The sequence below is a fragment of the Chroicocephalus ridibundus genome, chromosome 7 (genome assembly GCF_963924245.1).
Source record: "Chroicocephalus ridibundus chromosome 7, bChrRid1.1, whole genome shotgun sequence".
In the NCBI taxonomy this organism is placed as follows: domain Eukaryota; kingdom Metazoa; phylum Chordata; class Aves; order Charadriiformes; family Laridae; genus Chroicocephalus; species Chroicocephalus ridibundus.
Window position 1 is genome coordinate 5,977,666 of NC_086290.1, and position 15,770 is coordinate 5,993,435.

At 37.3% G+C, this 15,770-nt stretch overlaps 1 protein-coding gene across 1 annotated transcript in view; it reads left to right on the forward strand.

Moving 5' to 3' along the window:
- Positions 1 to 15,770, forward strand: part of LRP1B (LDL receptor related protein 1B) — a 744,151-nt gene that overhangs the window by 441,693 nt on the left and 286,688 nt on the right. Inside the window, exons 8-11 of the mRNA XM_063341107.1 lie at positions 5,348 to 5,570; positions 8,530 to 8,701; positions 10,916 to 11,059; positions 12,351 to 12,587. Coding sequence (XP_063197177.1) covers positions 5,348 to 5,570; positions 8,530 to 8,701; positions 10,916 to 11,059; positions 12,351 to 12,587 — 776 coding nt within the window. The remainder of the gene's footprint in view (positions 1 to 5,347; positions 5,571 to 8,529; positions 8,702 to 10,915; positions 11,060 to 12,350; positions 12,588 to 15,770) is intronic.

Sequence of the window (15,770 nt, forward strand, 5' to 3'; positions counted from 1 at the left end):
AAATGGGCTAAATCTGAGTGTGGCTGATTTCTTTTGCTTGAGATGCAGATGAAAAAGAAAACTGCTGAACCCAGAAATCAACTTAATCATCAACAGAGGGGAAAATGTTCCTGGACCGTGCTATAAAGCATGTTTTTAATTAAATGCAATGTAAATTAAATGAAATCACATTCATTTTGATTAAATGCAGTAGAAATCAGATACAGGACTGCATGGCAGTCCCCTTCTGAGAATCCAGTAAGTAAATCCACAAGTCGTAAGTAGATCCCGATACCATAAGATTGGATTTACAAGCAGAGTGTCCCACACAAGTTTTCACACAGTCTTTTTAATTAAGTGTTTTGATCACCTCCTCTGAAGAAGGTTCCCTGTTCACCACAGTCCCAATAATTTTAATTTCCTACAGTGGATCTTTCTGTGTTTACAATTTGTCCTGCAGTACATCTGGCTGGTGCCTCTCCATGCCAAGGGTCTTCTCATTAGGTTTTAAACCAATTAAATTGCACCTCATTTCTAGTACTCCAATTCAGAGGTTTTTCCCACACTGTAATCCCTCTTCTAAATTAGAAAAAAGCCCCCAACTTGTTGTCTCTCATTTTTTCCCAAAATCAGCAGGATATCCTTAGTGGCTCTCTGTCTCGATAATGATCCTTTCAGTGTAATTTCTGAAAATTAAATATTGCTCTTTCTTCTCTTAGCTCCTGTTGAGGTATGCTATCATCTAGTTTACTTTAATATGGGTAGTTCTGGTCCATGGCAGTAACTTTGTCTAAGAAAGCAGCCTTCTTTCTATCTATACTTTATTAATTTACCTCTGATGGTTGACTCTTCCCTGCAGTCTGCCAAGCTCTCTGTCATTCTTCCCTTCAAAGTCTGCCCCAGCAATTCCCACCTTCTTGAGATTAAGCTGGTGGACCTGTAACTACTTCAGAAGAACATTCTTTCTGGTTCTTCAACTTAAGTACAAGGTGCTACCCTTTAAATGTGTGTGTGCTTGTAATCCTTTTCCTACCAAGTAGCACTTACACTAACACATCTTTATCTCTGATAAGAGAAGACCAAAGGAAGAGAGAAATGGATGGAGAGGCAAAAGATGGCATTTTCCCTGGCATTGCTGTTTGACTGCCACGTGGCAGCTGGCACGGGTTGGGTCTCGTTGACGGTTGCCTTAATATATGATCTTCAGGTAACTCCATAGGATACCACATCTTCCTTCCACAGAATGAGGAGAGTGCGTGATTTGGATACGTCTGTGATTAAAGTGTCCTTTTAGCCTCCACTCTTCCATTTGCTCTTAAGCCACACATACTGTCAGATGTATGGTGGTTTATTTTGTGTACTTCTCTCTGGTTTGTGCATGCCTGAAACTGTGTTTTGCTGCTCCTCGTTGTGGATTGAGGTTACTGTGCCATAACACATTCCTCTTCTGTAGGTCCACCGAAGGAGCATTTGAGGTTTAAAAGCCAACCTGGGAATTAAAGGAGCAATAAGAGGTGGGAATAGGCTGGCTTGGGAGTTATACAGGGAACAGCTTAGAGTCCGAGGCCTGGCAGCTGAATAGATGAGCTTCTGGACATGGTGACAAGTGCACCTCTTCCCTAGTACGAAGAGTAACGAGAGACTGAGGAGGGAAATAAAAGTAACAATAGTGACGCATGAATATACTCAACTGTGAAGCACAATTGCATGTGTCAAGAAAAAAATTGAAAACTACTTAATGATACCTTATAATATTGTTCCATACATGGGGTTTTTTGCAGAATTTTGAAATTTTGCCCTGCAAATGTCTGATTTTCTGAAATCGAGAATTTTCAGTCATCCAAATGTAGCTTTACGAGGAAAACGTACTTCTTTCTCAGCTAATGAAATAGCTGGTTTGTCAACATGGTGACTGAGAGCTTGGAAAACAAAAGGGAGTGACAAGAGAGAAGTTGCTGTAAGAGAACAGTGGTGATGAGGGAGGCGTATAATGTTGGCAGCTGAACTGAGACAGAAACTGTCTGGGTTTGAAAGGAAGTTTCTATGGAGGGCAGATGTCTTCTGTCAGGAAAGAACCTTCTGAGGCCCTCCTAATGTGTTTTTGGGGCCTGATAATGAAGGAAAGATGAATCTGTGACTGGTATGAGAATAGGGACTGAGAAGTTCACTGTCACTTTTGTCTCGTGGTAGCATTCTGCTCCTCTGGAATTAGTTTTATTTGGTAAAATGACTTTATTGCTATTTGTAGTCAGTGGGTTTGTCAGATGAGGCTATTTTAAAACGTTACAGAGATTTCATTGCTCAGATGTGGAGGGAATATTCCCTGTGTTTCCCTAGTTGAAATCAAACTCTTGTTGGAAAAACTCCAACCATAACTTTTTAAGACTAAGTTGTTAAGTTATGAAACGGGTTGTATTTCATAGACTGGAGAAAGTCAGCTAAACCCTGGGAAATCAGCAGAGGGAGGAGAATGGCAGTAAATCAGCAGTGTAATAGAGCTGTGAAAATAGAAAGTGTCATGCAGTGAGGGCTGAATCTCCAGCTGATGCAGGGAGGTTGCAGTACAGACACTGGTGAACTCCTCTCTGGAACAGTGCATCCAGTGCTGACCATGCTTGTTCAATAGCATGACCGAAAATTGGAATAACTGCACAGAAGGGCAACATAAAGAGCCTGTCGTACGAGATTGACAAAGATTGACTTTCTTTGCTTGTCTCTAGCTGCTAGGAAGAGAGTGAAAGAATTTGACTGCCATCTAGAAATACCTTTGGAGGGCAAGACAGCTGAAAAGCACTGTTTAAGCCAAATAAGCGTGTTGCAGAAATGGGTAGGTATAATTTAGCCTTGAGAAGGTATCATCATTAGTTGTAAGATGTGGATTCCTAACTGTTGGAACAACAACGAAACCATTCTGGAAGAGCTTCTGGACGGAACATTGGGTCAAAACAACTAAATACTTTTACAAGTTGAAGATGTTTGAAAAAATAGCAGTATAGGATGCCTGCAAAGCACCTGGACTTGATGAAGAGGATGGCTCTCATTGTTCTTGATTTGTAATAGGGTTTCTACAGTTTCAAAGAGCCAGGAGAACATTCAGAATTTCTATGCATGAAGAGGTCTGTAGCTTTCAATAGGTAACAAGCCTTAATAATATTCAATTTAATGCCAAAATTTTTACTATTTTATAGCAACGTAAATTAGCATCCTCACTGGTAGTCTCAGGAAATAAAGGCTGTAATGAACACCACCCTCCCTGTCCCTGTCGGAGCTGGTCCCTCAAGGCCAGTACCCAACGCGTAGCGCTTGGGCTGTACAGGGTCAGTATTCCTGCTGGAATTGCTCTCTGAATTGATAAAAATTTCACCACCCTCTGCTGAAAATGGATAGGCAAATCCAGCATCATTTGTAAGCAGAAAAATTAGCCTTGAGCTGAAATAAATACTACTACAATATATCCTTGAGAACTCCCAAGGCAAAGGAAATACAGTGTAAGTGGGGGTCAGCTTCATGTCTTAAAAGTGCAATTCCAATTTAAACCTCATTCTAAAAATCTGCGTTAGTTTTTCAAATACAGAATTGCATTTCAAGATTACACGGTAAAGCATTTAATTTTCTTAATTTAATTTTCAGTACGCTTTGATCATACGGCAGCATTTAGGCAGCGACTTCCTTGTTCTGTCTTTTGCCTCTACATTAAAAGATAAAGTTTTATTATTGCCAGTCTCTAGGAGACTACATGTAACACTAACAACTTATTTTAAATGTATTAGGTGTTGGCCTTGTCATTGCTGATGAAAAATATATATATATATACACACGTGTGTGTGTTATATGCATCTATATGCACACAATTCTTTGGCTGTTTTTGTTCCAAGTTAAACATTTGCTTTGCAGACATAATTTTTACTTTGCACGTCATCTGTAGTATGCACGTTTTGATTTATATGGACCTGAATGTTAAGTATGTGTTTCTTAAAATGCTCTTAAAGTACACCTGGGACACAGAATTACAATGAAGGACAAGACAGGAATTCAAAATGATTTCGATAAATAGAAATCCCTGTCAGGAATGGAGTTATCCCTCAGGAATATTGTAGGTAAAGTTTATTCTGCCTTATGGCCTGGTGATGGACTACATGACGTTTCAAATTCTCCTCAAGCCCCATTTTATGATTCTGTGATCAATTCATTTTGGCATTTGACAGCTGCTGTACATATACCATAGATAATTCTACCACCTTAATACTTTTAATGATTTTTGAATTTATATAACTTGCACGCGAAACACTTTAACTACATTTAAAATGTATTCTTATTTATTTGAAGACAGTAATAATAAAGAATATAGGTCTCATTTGGCTCTTTAGCAAATGCATTCTTTCCAGCCTAAAACAAACTGCAATGCTGAATTTCTATGAGAAGTTTCTATGAGAAGCAAGACTCTGAATCTCTAAAGAGCAAGACTCTTTAACATAAAGCTATCTCAAGGTTTATATACTGTTGATCCAATGTTATCCCCATGTTATCCCCATTAGTGATAATAACTAGGAGATAATTCACTTCATTAGGAAAATGAAATCCTAATTCTCAAAGTAGTTTTAGTAACAGTCAGTCTGGAATCAGATTATTCTTTAGAGCATGTTAAAGTCATGGCAAGGTGGTCTTCAGATCGCGAGCATCATTTAGTCTCAGAAATAGGTAATCTTGTTAAAATATTGTCATGTTAATCAAAATTGATTTGTGTGTACTAGATCCGGTGAATGCTAATAAAGTATCAGGTTAGGAAGCTTTAGTAGCAATTTGAAGTCTTTGATAGTTTCCCGTTGTTCTTGGATGGAATGACTCATTGGATTGTGGAAACATTTTAAAGCCTGAACATCCTTCCAAGGCTGGATACTACTCCAGACTAAAGCATCTTCTTTAGAAATATATTTTCAAAAACATGACAGTGCGGATCGCTGTGTTTGTTATACCTCACACACAATGAATTGTTCTCCAAACCATGTAAGTGCTTTGTGGATTTGTCACTCTTTGGTATGTGTAAAGATCTTGCCATTTTTTATGAATAATGGTTAAAGCGATACTTAAGATTGTAATGTGAGCTCTGTATGTATGAATACCATCCGTTTAAAAGACGAGTATGTTCCATTTCAAAGAAAATTCTGTGTAATTGTGAATTTGTAAGAAGATAAGGTGATTTTTTTTTTTTTTGGTAATTATATGATTATCAATATGGAATATACGGGTTATGGGTAGATGAACCCCCTGAAATGGGAAGAACAAAAACTTCCCTTGCAAAGAGCCACCAGGAGCTTTGCACTCTGCTCACACCCTTTGAAACTTACAACATCTTATTTTCTTTCAACAGAAAGCTTTTCTTTACAGACTACGGGAATGCTGCCAAGGTTGAGCGATGTGACATGGATGGAATGAACAGGACGTGGATAGTAGACTCTAAAATTGAACAGCCAACTGCTCTTGCACTCGACCTCGTCAATAAATATGTGTACTGGGTTGACATATACCTGGATAGTGTGGAAGTTGTTGACTATCAAGGGAGAAAGAGGCATACGATAACTAAAGGAAGACAAGTAGGTATTTATTTGCAAATGAGTAAAAAGTAATGATATCAATAAATGAATGTACGTAATGTTAACAGTTACAGTAATTTCATATTTTTTTCTCTTTTTAGTTTGAATGTCTTAGACATTAAAAGATCCATCTGCATATTTTGTTTTATTTGCAATTTAGCCCATTTTGCAACCTATGGACAAGCTTCCATGCAGTGTCTCATTAACAATGCACCGTGTAGGTCACACTCCCCATCGCAAAAGGCTTCAGGAGGGAAAATATGGGTCGATGGAAAGATACTAGGGGATAAATTATTAATGACAAGGAGATGTCCATGCCAATTTGGGAAGAAGAGACTAACAGGCACAAGAATGTGAAAGAAACAGAAGAGCAAAAGCTATTCACCTGTTCAGACCAATCTGGATGCCCTTAAATCATATTTTGTTGATGGCAATGATGCTTTTCCCAGTTGATCCAGATGTTCGGTGTCATAAATACAAATGCTGAGACTGTATGAGTGTTTGAGCAGGAGTATATCAATGCGTTATTGTCACTTCAGCTTGGGGAGCAGGGTCGTAGGCAGCAGGGAAAGGAAGGGGTTCCCTGGCAGTCCTGAGGCTTGTAAATTGAGGGGAAATCAGCAGTGACCAAACTGGTCCTGGTTGCTACTTGGACTCCCAGAGCTGGTGTGGGTACCGTGTTCACATCTGCTTCTGCCTGAGCTTAAACACGTGCAGACAGAATAGACATTTTACCTATTCTGCTGTCATTCTTTGCTTGCTTCCAAGTAATCACTGTTTACCAAGAGGCAACTAGTATAACTACCATTTAAAAATAGGCAGAAAACGTGACAAAAACCAGTTTAGGTCACCTGACTAAATAGCAAACACCGTCCTATTTTTTTACCAAATTACTCCTAGTCTTTAGCCAGTTGTTCTGGAATAACAGGTCTTGGAAACTCTTTTTTTCAGGTAACATTTTGGAATAGATACTTAAAAAAAGAAAGCCATTTTCAGAAGCAACTAACAGATACTTTTACAGGCTTGTAACTGAGTTGTACTGGTGTCATGGGATAGATACTTTCTCTTCATTCTGAAATTTAGATGCAAAGAGGATTCTTGGTCAAGTTCAGAGGGATCCTTTCTTTTCTAAACTGCCTAAGAAAGGAGAAGGATGTCTGTTTCTTTACATATGGGTGAAGGTATTAAAAAGTTTGCCCTCTTGGTTGGTCACTGCTATCACAAAAGGAGAAGCATATTGGTTGTCTTTCCACTCAAATGAAGAAATTGGTAATTTCAGTAGGTTTTGTGCCTCCATTGGCCAGGATTTAGAACGACTGTTACTCCAAGTTACTCCTCATTAGTCCAAGGAAACAGCAGACCAGAAAACCATTTTCAAGAAATTTTAGGGATTAAAGTTTGTTTCATAAGTACAAGCATATCAAAAGACATGCTTTCGAAATGATATGGGCTTTTATGATTGATAGCCTGGGTGGCTTTCAAAGGACTGTTCTTTGTAGCAAGCAAGATTTCCATTCATGCATAAGATAGCTGGAAAGCTTCATGAGATGTAAGAAACAACAAATGCATAAATTAAATACAAATAATTAAGTCATTATAAAATGTGTTGTAAAAAGAGTCACATAGTTTTAATTGTGTAAATATAGAAAAGCTCTCATGGGGGTTAAATAATAAAGCTTTAAACTGAGTGCAATTGGAAATAGGGAAGAAAGGATTATAATGTAGAGAAGAACTCGACAATTTGGTGCAGATGCATCGTTATTTTCAAGGCTGTTTTCTTTTCCATCTTACTATAATTGGATTGAATTTCTATTGGGTCTTAATCAAACACTTTCATTGATCTCAATTATTTTTCTTTTTTTTTTTTTTCTTTTTTTTTCTTTTCTGGGCAAGGGGAGAATACAATGGCAAGATTTGGTCAACTGGGACGTAATTTCCAGAAAAGACTGAAATATTTGAAGCACGACAGGGATTTCTTGTTTGGGTATTTTTTGGGGGGGGGGGTTTCGTTGTTTTGGTTTGGGTTTTTTTTGGTGACGTATGTCTGAATTTGTGAGTAAATGAGCTAAGTAAATAGTCTGTGGTGAACAATTTATTGATTAAACTAAGATATTCAGTCTGTGAATATATGAGCATCTGCCAACAAATTCTCTTTAATTTGTTCAGCTTTCAAAATTGCCAATGAGCTATTTTACATTTTCTAAATCTATAAATCAATCACAACTGCTAGATTATCGAACAGTTCATGTTCGAGCTGTGATTGGCTAACTAACTAATGTTAGGTAATTTTTAATCAATGTACCCAGACACATCACAGATTAATACAATTTTAGAATTCACTTTTTGAGAAGCAAGCAGTACCGTGTGACCATAACCATATTCAAAGATGCCAACACAAGCATAGCTGAGGGAATTTATTTGTTTATTCATTTTTTTTTTACTTAAGGAAATATCCAGTGGGTATATCTTGCACTATTTGCCTTGCTTTGATTATAACATAATCAAAAAATACATCAATTCAACCTGTAAATTGTGTTTTAAATATCTATATTACTATATTATTAGTTAATGCTACTAAATATTAGTTAATTTATCTTAGTTATTATTAGCGAATTAATATTAGTTAATATTAAAATAAGCCATCGCACTTAAAGTATGAAGGAGTTTTACTTTAAAATACAGAAACTGGGAAATTGAGAGGATAAATTAATTTGGATTGCTAAATATTTTGAATTTTCTGTCTTGTAAAAAGGTTTTCTAATTATAAACTTCAGACTACAAGAATGTGAACTACACTTGTAGCGCAGTTTGTATTTATTATTTACAAACATTCATCAACATATTCAGAAATCCTTTTGTACAATTTAGCATGTGCAATTCACAATAGTCTTTGATGTTTACCAATCATAGACATACCTAAAATATCTAGCTATAATAATATAATTTTTTTCTTTTGCAGATTAGGCATCTTTGTGGTTTGGCAGTATTTGAAAACTATTTATATACAGTTAATTCAGATAACCTCAACATTTTACGAATAAACAGATATAATGGCACTGATGTTCAGTCTCTTGCTAGACTTGACAATGCCAAAGAGATCCGTGTATACCAGAAAAGAACTCAAACAGCAGGTAAGATCAAAATTCCTCTTTCTAGGAAACTTAAACCTAGATATTTCCATCTCAACATGACGGAAAAACTTCTTTATTTTGAGGGTGACAGAGCACTGGAACAGGCTGCCGATGGAGGTCTTGGAGTCTCCTTCTCTGGAGAGATTCAAAACCTGCCTGGATGCTTTCCTGTCCAACCTGCTCTACGTGACCCTGCTCTGGCAGGGGGTTGAACTAGATGATCGCCAACTTTCCAGCCCCCACTATCCTGTGATTCTGTGATATTAGGTGGATGTGTGGTTAAAATTGTTCTTCCAGAAAAATGTATCAGAAGATGCAGTGAAAAGTTGCTGCTTCTTCATCTGCCCTGTTTTCTATGTGCCTACTGCCAGTTTTCCTGTGTCTCTAAGCTCCTAACACAACTGCTTCCTGAGCACTCAGCTTGGAGAACTGCCAGAGAGCCCTGGTCTGCAAGTTTTCTGGCTTCACACACTCAACACTTTCAGAATTTAACACCTTCAAAATTGTTAGATGTCCAATACAGTCCCCACGATTGTGTCTCAGACCTCAGAGATTCCTGGTTCCTCTGGGCCTGCTTTGCAGACAGACGACAAACCTCAAGAGAGCCCCCGTTTTCGGGGTTGCCAAAAAAGCATGGAGATGTGGGCAGCTAGCCTGACTAACTGCCAGCACAGCACCTGGTGAGAGAGGAAATGGCTGTTAAGTTTTTCCTTGGTTTGTATAAATATCATCTTTGCCTTCTGTGAAAGAAATCTTCATTTTCCTCTAGAATGAAAAACTTCTTATAATCCCAGGATTTTTGGTAAAATAGCAATTTCTGAGGTCCACAGTCCCGTATGACTATAATTATGGCTCTGATGGCATGCTTTCTGCATGCAGAACAGGAGTGTGATTTGCGGGAACTTTGTGCAAAGATAGCAAGAGCCAAAATGTTTACAGCGGTGCTTTATGAGATTTATTTTTTTTTTTATATGGCTGATAGCAATAAATTGTTGCCATGACTGCTTGGACAGAAAAGCTAATGCATCAATTCTAGTGATCAACATCAATGTTATTAAACAGACTGACTGCTGTTAGAAAAGTTTCTGAAGCGGGAACAAACTCTAAATTGATGTAGACCGGGTGAACTAATTTTCACCCTATAGCTGAGAGCATTGATTTGCAGATGTCAGCATCTGAAGGAGGCTGCAAAGACTCTTTCCGTGCTCTAGGCCCCCTCTTGTACCCCTGAGGGAGGCAGAGAGGCTGAGTAGAGGAGAGACATGAGCACTGTGTAATCTTTTATTACATCCTGTGATTACTCTGTTCCTCTTGCCCTTTGTTCACTCTGCTATTTCTTTTGTTTTGAATGGACATCTTTGTTGCTTGTCAAGATTCGCTGTAAAAGCTGTCTCAGCTTGGTAGAGTTTCTGTATACCTTTAACAATATCGACCTTAAACCACTTGATTACTTTTTTTTTAAAACAACTAAAAAGCTTGAGGGAAAGAGGAAAGAAGAGAAAAACATTTTTTTGAGCTAAAATACCATTGGTCTGTTGTAAACCAGCTTAGTAAATGTAGGATAGCAAGGTAAAGTTTGTTTTCTCATTGGATTTACCTTAAAGAGTTTAAGAAAAATGAATTTGATATATTAGTCTACTAATTTAGAACCATGCATTTGAAAATATGAAGTCAAGGGAAAGGAATTCTTTGGCTTCTTCAGCTGGATTTATGTCCCAACTGTACAAATATGGAAAAATGCTACAAGGCTTGTTCTGTTCTTTAGTTTCTGCACAGGCATCTGCCCCAGAAAGGTGCTGTCTAATGGAGTTGAATGAATAGCAAACTGTGTTGGCATGGGATGCGCTCTGTTCTCAGAAAGCCAACCAACCAACCAGCTAAATGAACCAAAGCAACAAATAATAAAAGGGGAAAAGTGTCAGCAACCCCAGGGGAGTGTTGCCTGGCAAACGCTGTGCAGAAGCCTATTCAAAAAGGGGTGATCACATACAACGATGGGAATGGCTTGAAAGCCACAAGACGGTCCTTTGGATTACTTGTCTGGTTTGGGTATCATCTTAAAAAACCCCACCTTCTTCTGAAGTTATAGTCTGGCGAAAGATTTATTGTGACACAGATTTCCTCTTTTTCCCCGTCTAAACTTTCTACATGCCGATGCATATAATTATCTTGCTTTAAATGGGTTTCAATTGTGCTGTTTCTCACTCGTCGTAGTCAGAAGCCATGCATGTGAAGTGGACCCATATGGAATGCTGGGGGGATGTTCGCACATCTGTCTGCTCAGCAGCAACTACAAAGCACGGACTTGTCGCTGCAGGACTGGCTTCATCTTGGGGAGTGATGGCAGGTCATGCAAAAGTATGTTATCTAAATCAAAGAGTTTGCCGGTCAGTTGTATTTCAGGGTATACTTCTGGGTGTTATTTAACATGCTTATCAATAACAATAGAAATCACATGGGCTGCTTTCGGGTAAAATCTGTGACACGTACCTGACACTTTGTATATATACTCCTTTCATTCCCTTAAAATGATTTGATTTGGCTTAGTTCATAGAAGTAACAAATTAAACCCGGGATGCTGTTTAAAGAATTCTAAAAATTATCACAGGTTTTAAGTTAATCATTCTTACTCTTTCTTTATATATTATGCGTTTTCACAGCACAGAGGTACTGAAATGCTGTTAAATAGTTTGTCCCACCTCATTTCTACCCACACAATCAACTTATGACTCAGAAGCAGACCATTCATATGCATAAGTCAAGCAAGGTTTTTCTCATAATACTTTGTGAGAGCAAGTTTGATTTGTTTAACTACAGTTCTACCTAATATTAGGTACACACAATCCGTTGGTCACCTACAGCCAACAGGACAGTCCTGAAAGCGTTGGGGAAACACCTATTTTTGTCTGATTTCTTGATCAAATGGCATTGATTTAGTTCAGCTGAAATTTTAAGAGGTATATTGATAGTACTAAGGATCTAAAGATATTTACCTTTAAGGAAAGAAAATCACCTTACTAAGCTTCAGTTATTTGTAATTAACCTACTTGATTAAATTGTAAAAATCTCCTCAGAAATAGGAAATAATGGTATCCATGTTTTGTATCTCAGTATGAAAGAACACAATGTATGTTGATTTATTGTATTCCTTCCCATTTGAAAGAAATTTACTGTAATCTTTTGTCTTGTTTGTTTCTGAGAAACATCAGGTGAAAAAAATGGTGGTTTATATTTGCTGGGGTTTATGGTCTTGTTAGATTTAATGATTACTTCAGTCATGGTCTACATTACCCTGATAGATCCTAATGAATTGTAAAATTAAATGTCTACAAAGCTATATATGTCCATTTCACAATAGATGCAAAGTTATTCTGTGATCTAGCATTGCTTTTCAGGGTGAACTTTTATAGAAAAAAATAATTACATGTAAGCAGCTCACTGAAGTAATTTGTATTTTAATTAAGGTAATATAATTAGCGAGATTTCTTGAGTTTAGATACCTTCAGAATATTTGAAAGTTTAATTTTTGGTATTGAATAATGTTCCTGCTCCCCCACTAATTGTGCCAGTTAATTAAACAGTGACATTATGCACTGTAAAGAAGATTAGGCAGCATCAGTTGTTTATGTTTGTAATCTTTCTTTTGCAGGACCAAAGAATGAATTGTTTCTTTTTTACGGGAAGGGACGCCCAGGAATAATACGGGGAATGGACCTGAATACCAAAGTATCTGATGAATACATGATCCCTATAGAAAACTTGGTCAATCCTCGTGCTCTGGACTTCCATGCCGAAACCAATTACATTTACTTTGCCGATACTACCAGTTTCCTAATTGGACGACAAAAAATTGATGGCACAGAGCGAGAAACAATCCTCAAAGATGGTAGGCAACACTAACTGATAGTGACATTCAGAGAAACTCACTAAGGAGAAGGTGAACTGACATTTAACAGATAATTTAGAGCTTTATTTAAATCTCGTGGAAAACAGACCCAAACTAGGCCTTAACAAAGTTGGAGGTTGTTGGTTTTGTTGTTGGGTTTTTTGTGTTTGTTTTTTTTTTTTTATAACTTCCTGTTTATTTTTCCTGAGTGCGGAAATGTAAAGTTTGGTTAAGTTGCTCTATTGTGAATTCTTACTTTGTCCATTTAAGCTTATCTCTGCCAGTGAGTAACTTCTACATCTCCACTGTATTCTCTCATTTATTTATTTCTAATGGATCCATAATATAGTTCTTTGTAATCGTTCACGGAGCCATCCTGTACCCTTGTGGACTTTACAAGTCTTCTTCACTCCAACCTGAATCACAGTGTGGATTGTGGAGCTTATTCAAGTAGGTTGGCAGCATGAGACTTGCTGTAGTGCTTGCAAAGTCATTAGAAAAAAAGGTAATACAGGTGATTTAGCATTGTCTTTCCTGATGCATTTTTAGTTGTACATGTGGAAGCAACAGGAAGACCTAAACGTTCTTTAGAACCTTAATTAAGATGTTTGTACCATTTATTATAGCAATGAGAGAAAATACCAGCAGTTGTCTACTTTCCACCTTTCCCACCACACTTCACAGACTCTCCCTGGTCTAGAATCAGATCTTGTGATACTAAATGCTATTTCAGTGATAAAACCTCCAGTTTGTCAACTCATATTTCTTTTTCTTTTATGGACCTTTTCAATGAAAGACTGCTTCAGCAAGACGTAACAACTGCTTCATTTTCTAGTACTCAAGAAAATAAGCAGTATGAATATTCATCTTGGCCTTCAGAGAGCTTAATATCCGTATTTGTAAATTGAAGCTCAAGACAGTGAAAGTAACTAAAATACCATTGTTCTAGTACAGGGATTTTCATCGCTGTCATTTGGAACCCATGTTTTAATCCACCTGTCTCAGAGAAGTTATCTCCAGTTTGCAGTGATATGATGCTGTTTTGGTATAAGGTCTCTCCCCAGACCGCAGAGTCTGCACAAAGATCCCTTCAGTAGTAGTTGCAACGAATAGATGGCACTTTACGCAATATTGGTGATTGCTTAATAAAAGGCAGCTGGGTAAAAAATGCTCAACTGTCAATCTGGTAATTCTTCATTTCACTGCAAATATGGAAATGGATAATATACAATCACAGAACTTCCACTGCTGACCTCCTTTTACTAAACATCCCACCTTTCATTTTACAAAACAGTAATCCAAATGTGGAGTAGAGGAAGGAGCAGACAGTATGTAACTGTAAACATCATAAGGCAGCACCAACAAGCATCCTCACTGAAAGCTGTCAAACAGGTTGGGATTAGTCTAATCAAACACACAAACATGAATAAACTTTGTATATCAAACCAGCAAATCGAAGGGACTCCTTTAATCAGTATTTAACTGGAACTCTTTATAAGTACAACATAACAAAAATACCAATGCAACACCAAAAGAATTATGGATTATCCGACGATGTATTATTGGTGGTCCTAATACTTAGAAAGACACAAAAAATTTCACTGTCATTCTTCCCCTACACCTTCCCCTTACGTTGTTAGTTAGAGCTTGGTTAGGAGCTTACTTTGTTAGTTAGAACTTGGTCCAACTTCATAACTTTGAAGTATGTTTAAAGAACACTTGTTAATGTATTTTTCATGATTTAAAAAATTAATATGGCCCCCAGCCATACCACCTCAGCTTTTATTCTTGTCAGCTCGCAAGAACTCAGCAGGGACAGATTAAATCATTCCTTGGTGGAAGGCTACTAGAGAAAATCAGGTGTGTCAGGAGGTGGTTTAATATTCGTTCTGAACGGCATGCTGCCAAGGAGCTCTGTCTGTGGTAGGTGTCACTTCTCAGATTAGAAGCTGTCATTTTTTTCTGACTATCAGGTTTTGCAAGAACAGATATGCTAGCTCAAACAACACTGTAACTCAGATAATTACAGTTTGCCTACATGAGAGCCTGATCCTACAAGCTGTTGACTGGGAATTGAGAATGCTGAGCACCTAACACTGCTGGAGTTTGATTTCCCATATAGTTTTAGCTGTGATTTCTTATTCTTCACGTCAGGAGACAAACTGCTGTGTAGTACGGATAAATATTTGACGGCCCACAGCACGGCCTATCCTAGAGTTGGCGGCACAACTGCAATAGTAGTGTACTTTCACCAGCAACAGAAATTACTATAATTAAGGTTTCAAGCTTGCATGTCAAATGAGTTTTTGAATTTAAAAAAATTGGAACAAACCAGACATTTTTAAAGTGATTTAAATATTGTTCAGTTGAAGTAACATAAACACAAACTCTGGTTTTTTTCTACTTGTCTTTGTCACCCTTGTGTTGATTGTAAAATTCTGGTTGTATTTCCAGAATTACCAACTTTTCAATTATCAAATGAAGAATGATCAAAATGGTATTTTATTCGCATAATCCTTTTTATGTTGAAAGGGCTATGCTGTAGAAAGCCTGGCTTACTCTAGTCAAATCAAATTTTGTTTAACCAGAATGGCCATTATTTTGCAAGTTCACTCTTATTTTATTGATTTCTACAGCTGGGCATAGCAATGTGAACACAGAAATTGTGAAATGGAATTATAACGAGAGAGAAGAAAAGAATTCACTATTCTTCAGCTAAGTAGTCAAAAACCAAAGGAACACAAGAATACAGGGGTAGTCAGGCTTCAATTGCTCCCACATTCAAAGAATTACATGTTTAAAAATGGCAGCTGGAGATGTTATGTACATTTAATTCCTGTTACTGTTCAGGTCACTGCAGGTGGTAGATTGCGCTTTGCAGTACCTGGGTTAAAGAAAAAAAAAAACAACAACCAAAACCCCGAAAGTGTAAAATACATCACAGTTTTATGTACATACAAAGATACATAGGTCTCCATGAGTGTTTAATTGAACATAAGCAATATGCATGGGATAGGATGATTACACACTTGAAAATTATAGACAGTATTAAAGTTAGAAAGGATCCTGAACTACTCTAGACCTTGTTGATTTCTTCAAGACAAGTAAACTAATTTCTCGATTATTTTCTACGTTATTTTCAAAAATTTCTTTCCTTTTATGATTAAAAACCAAAAATCTCAT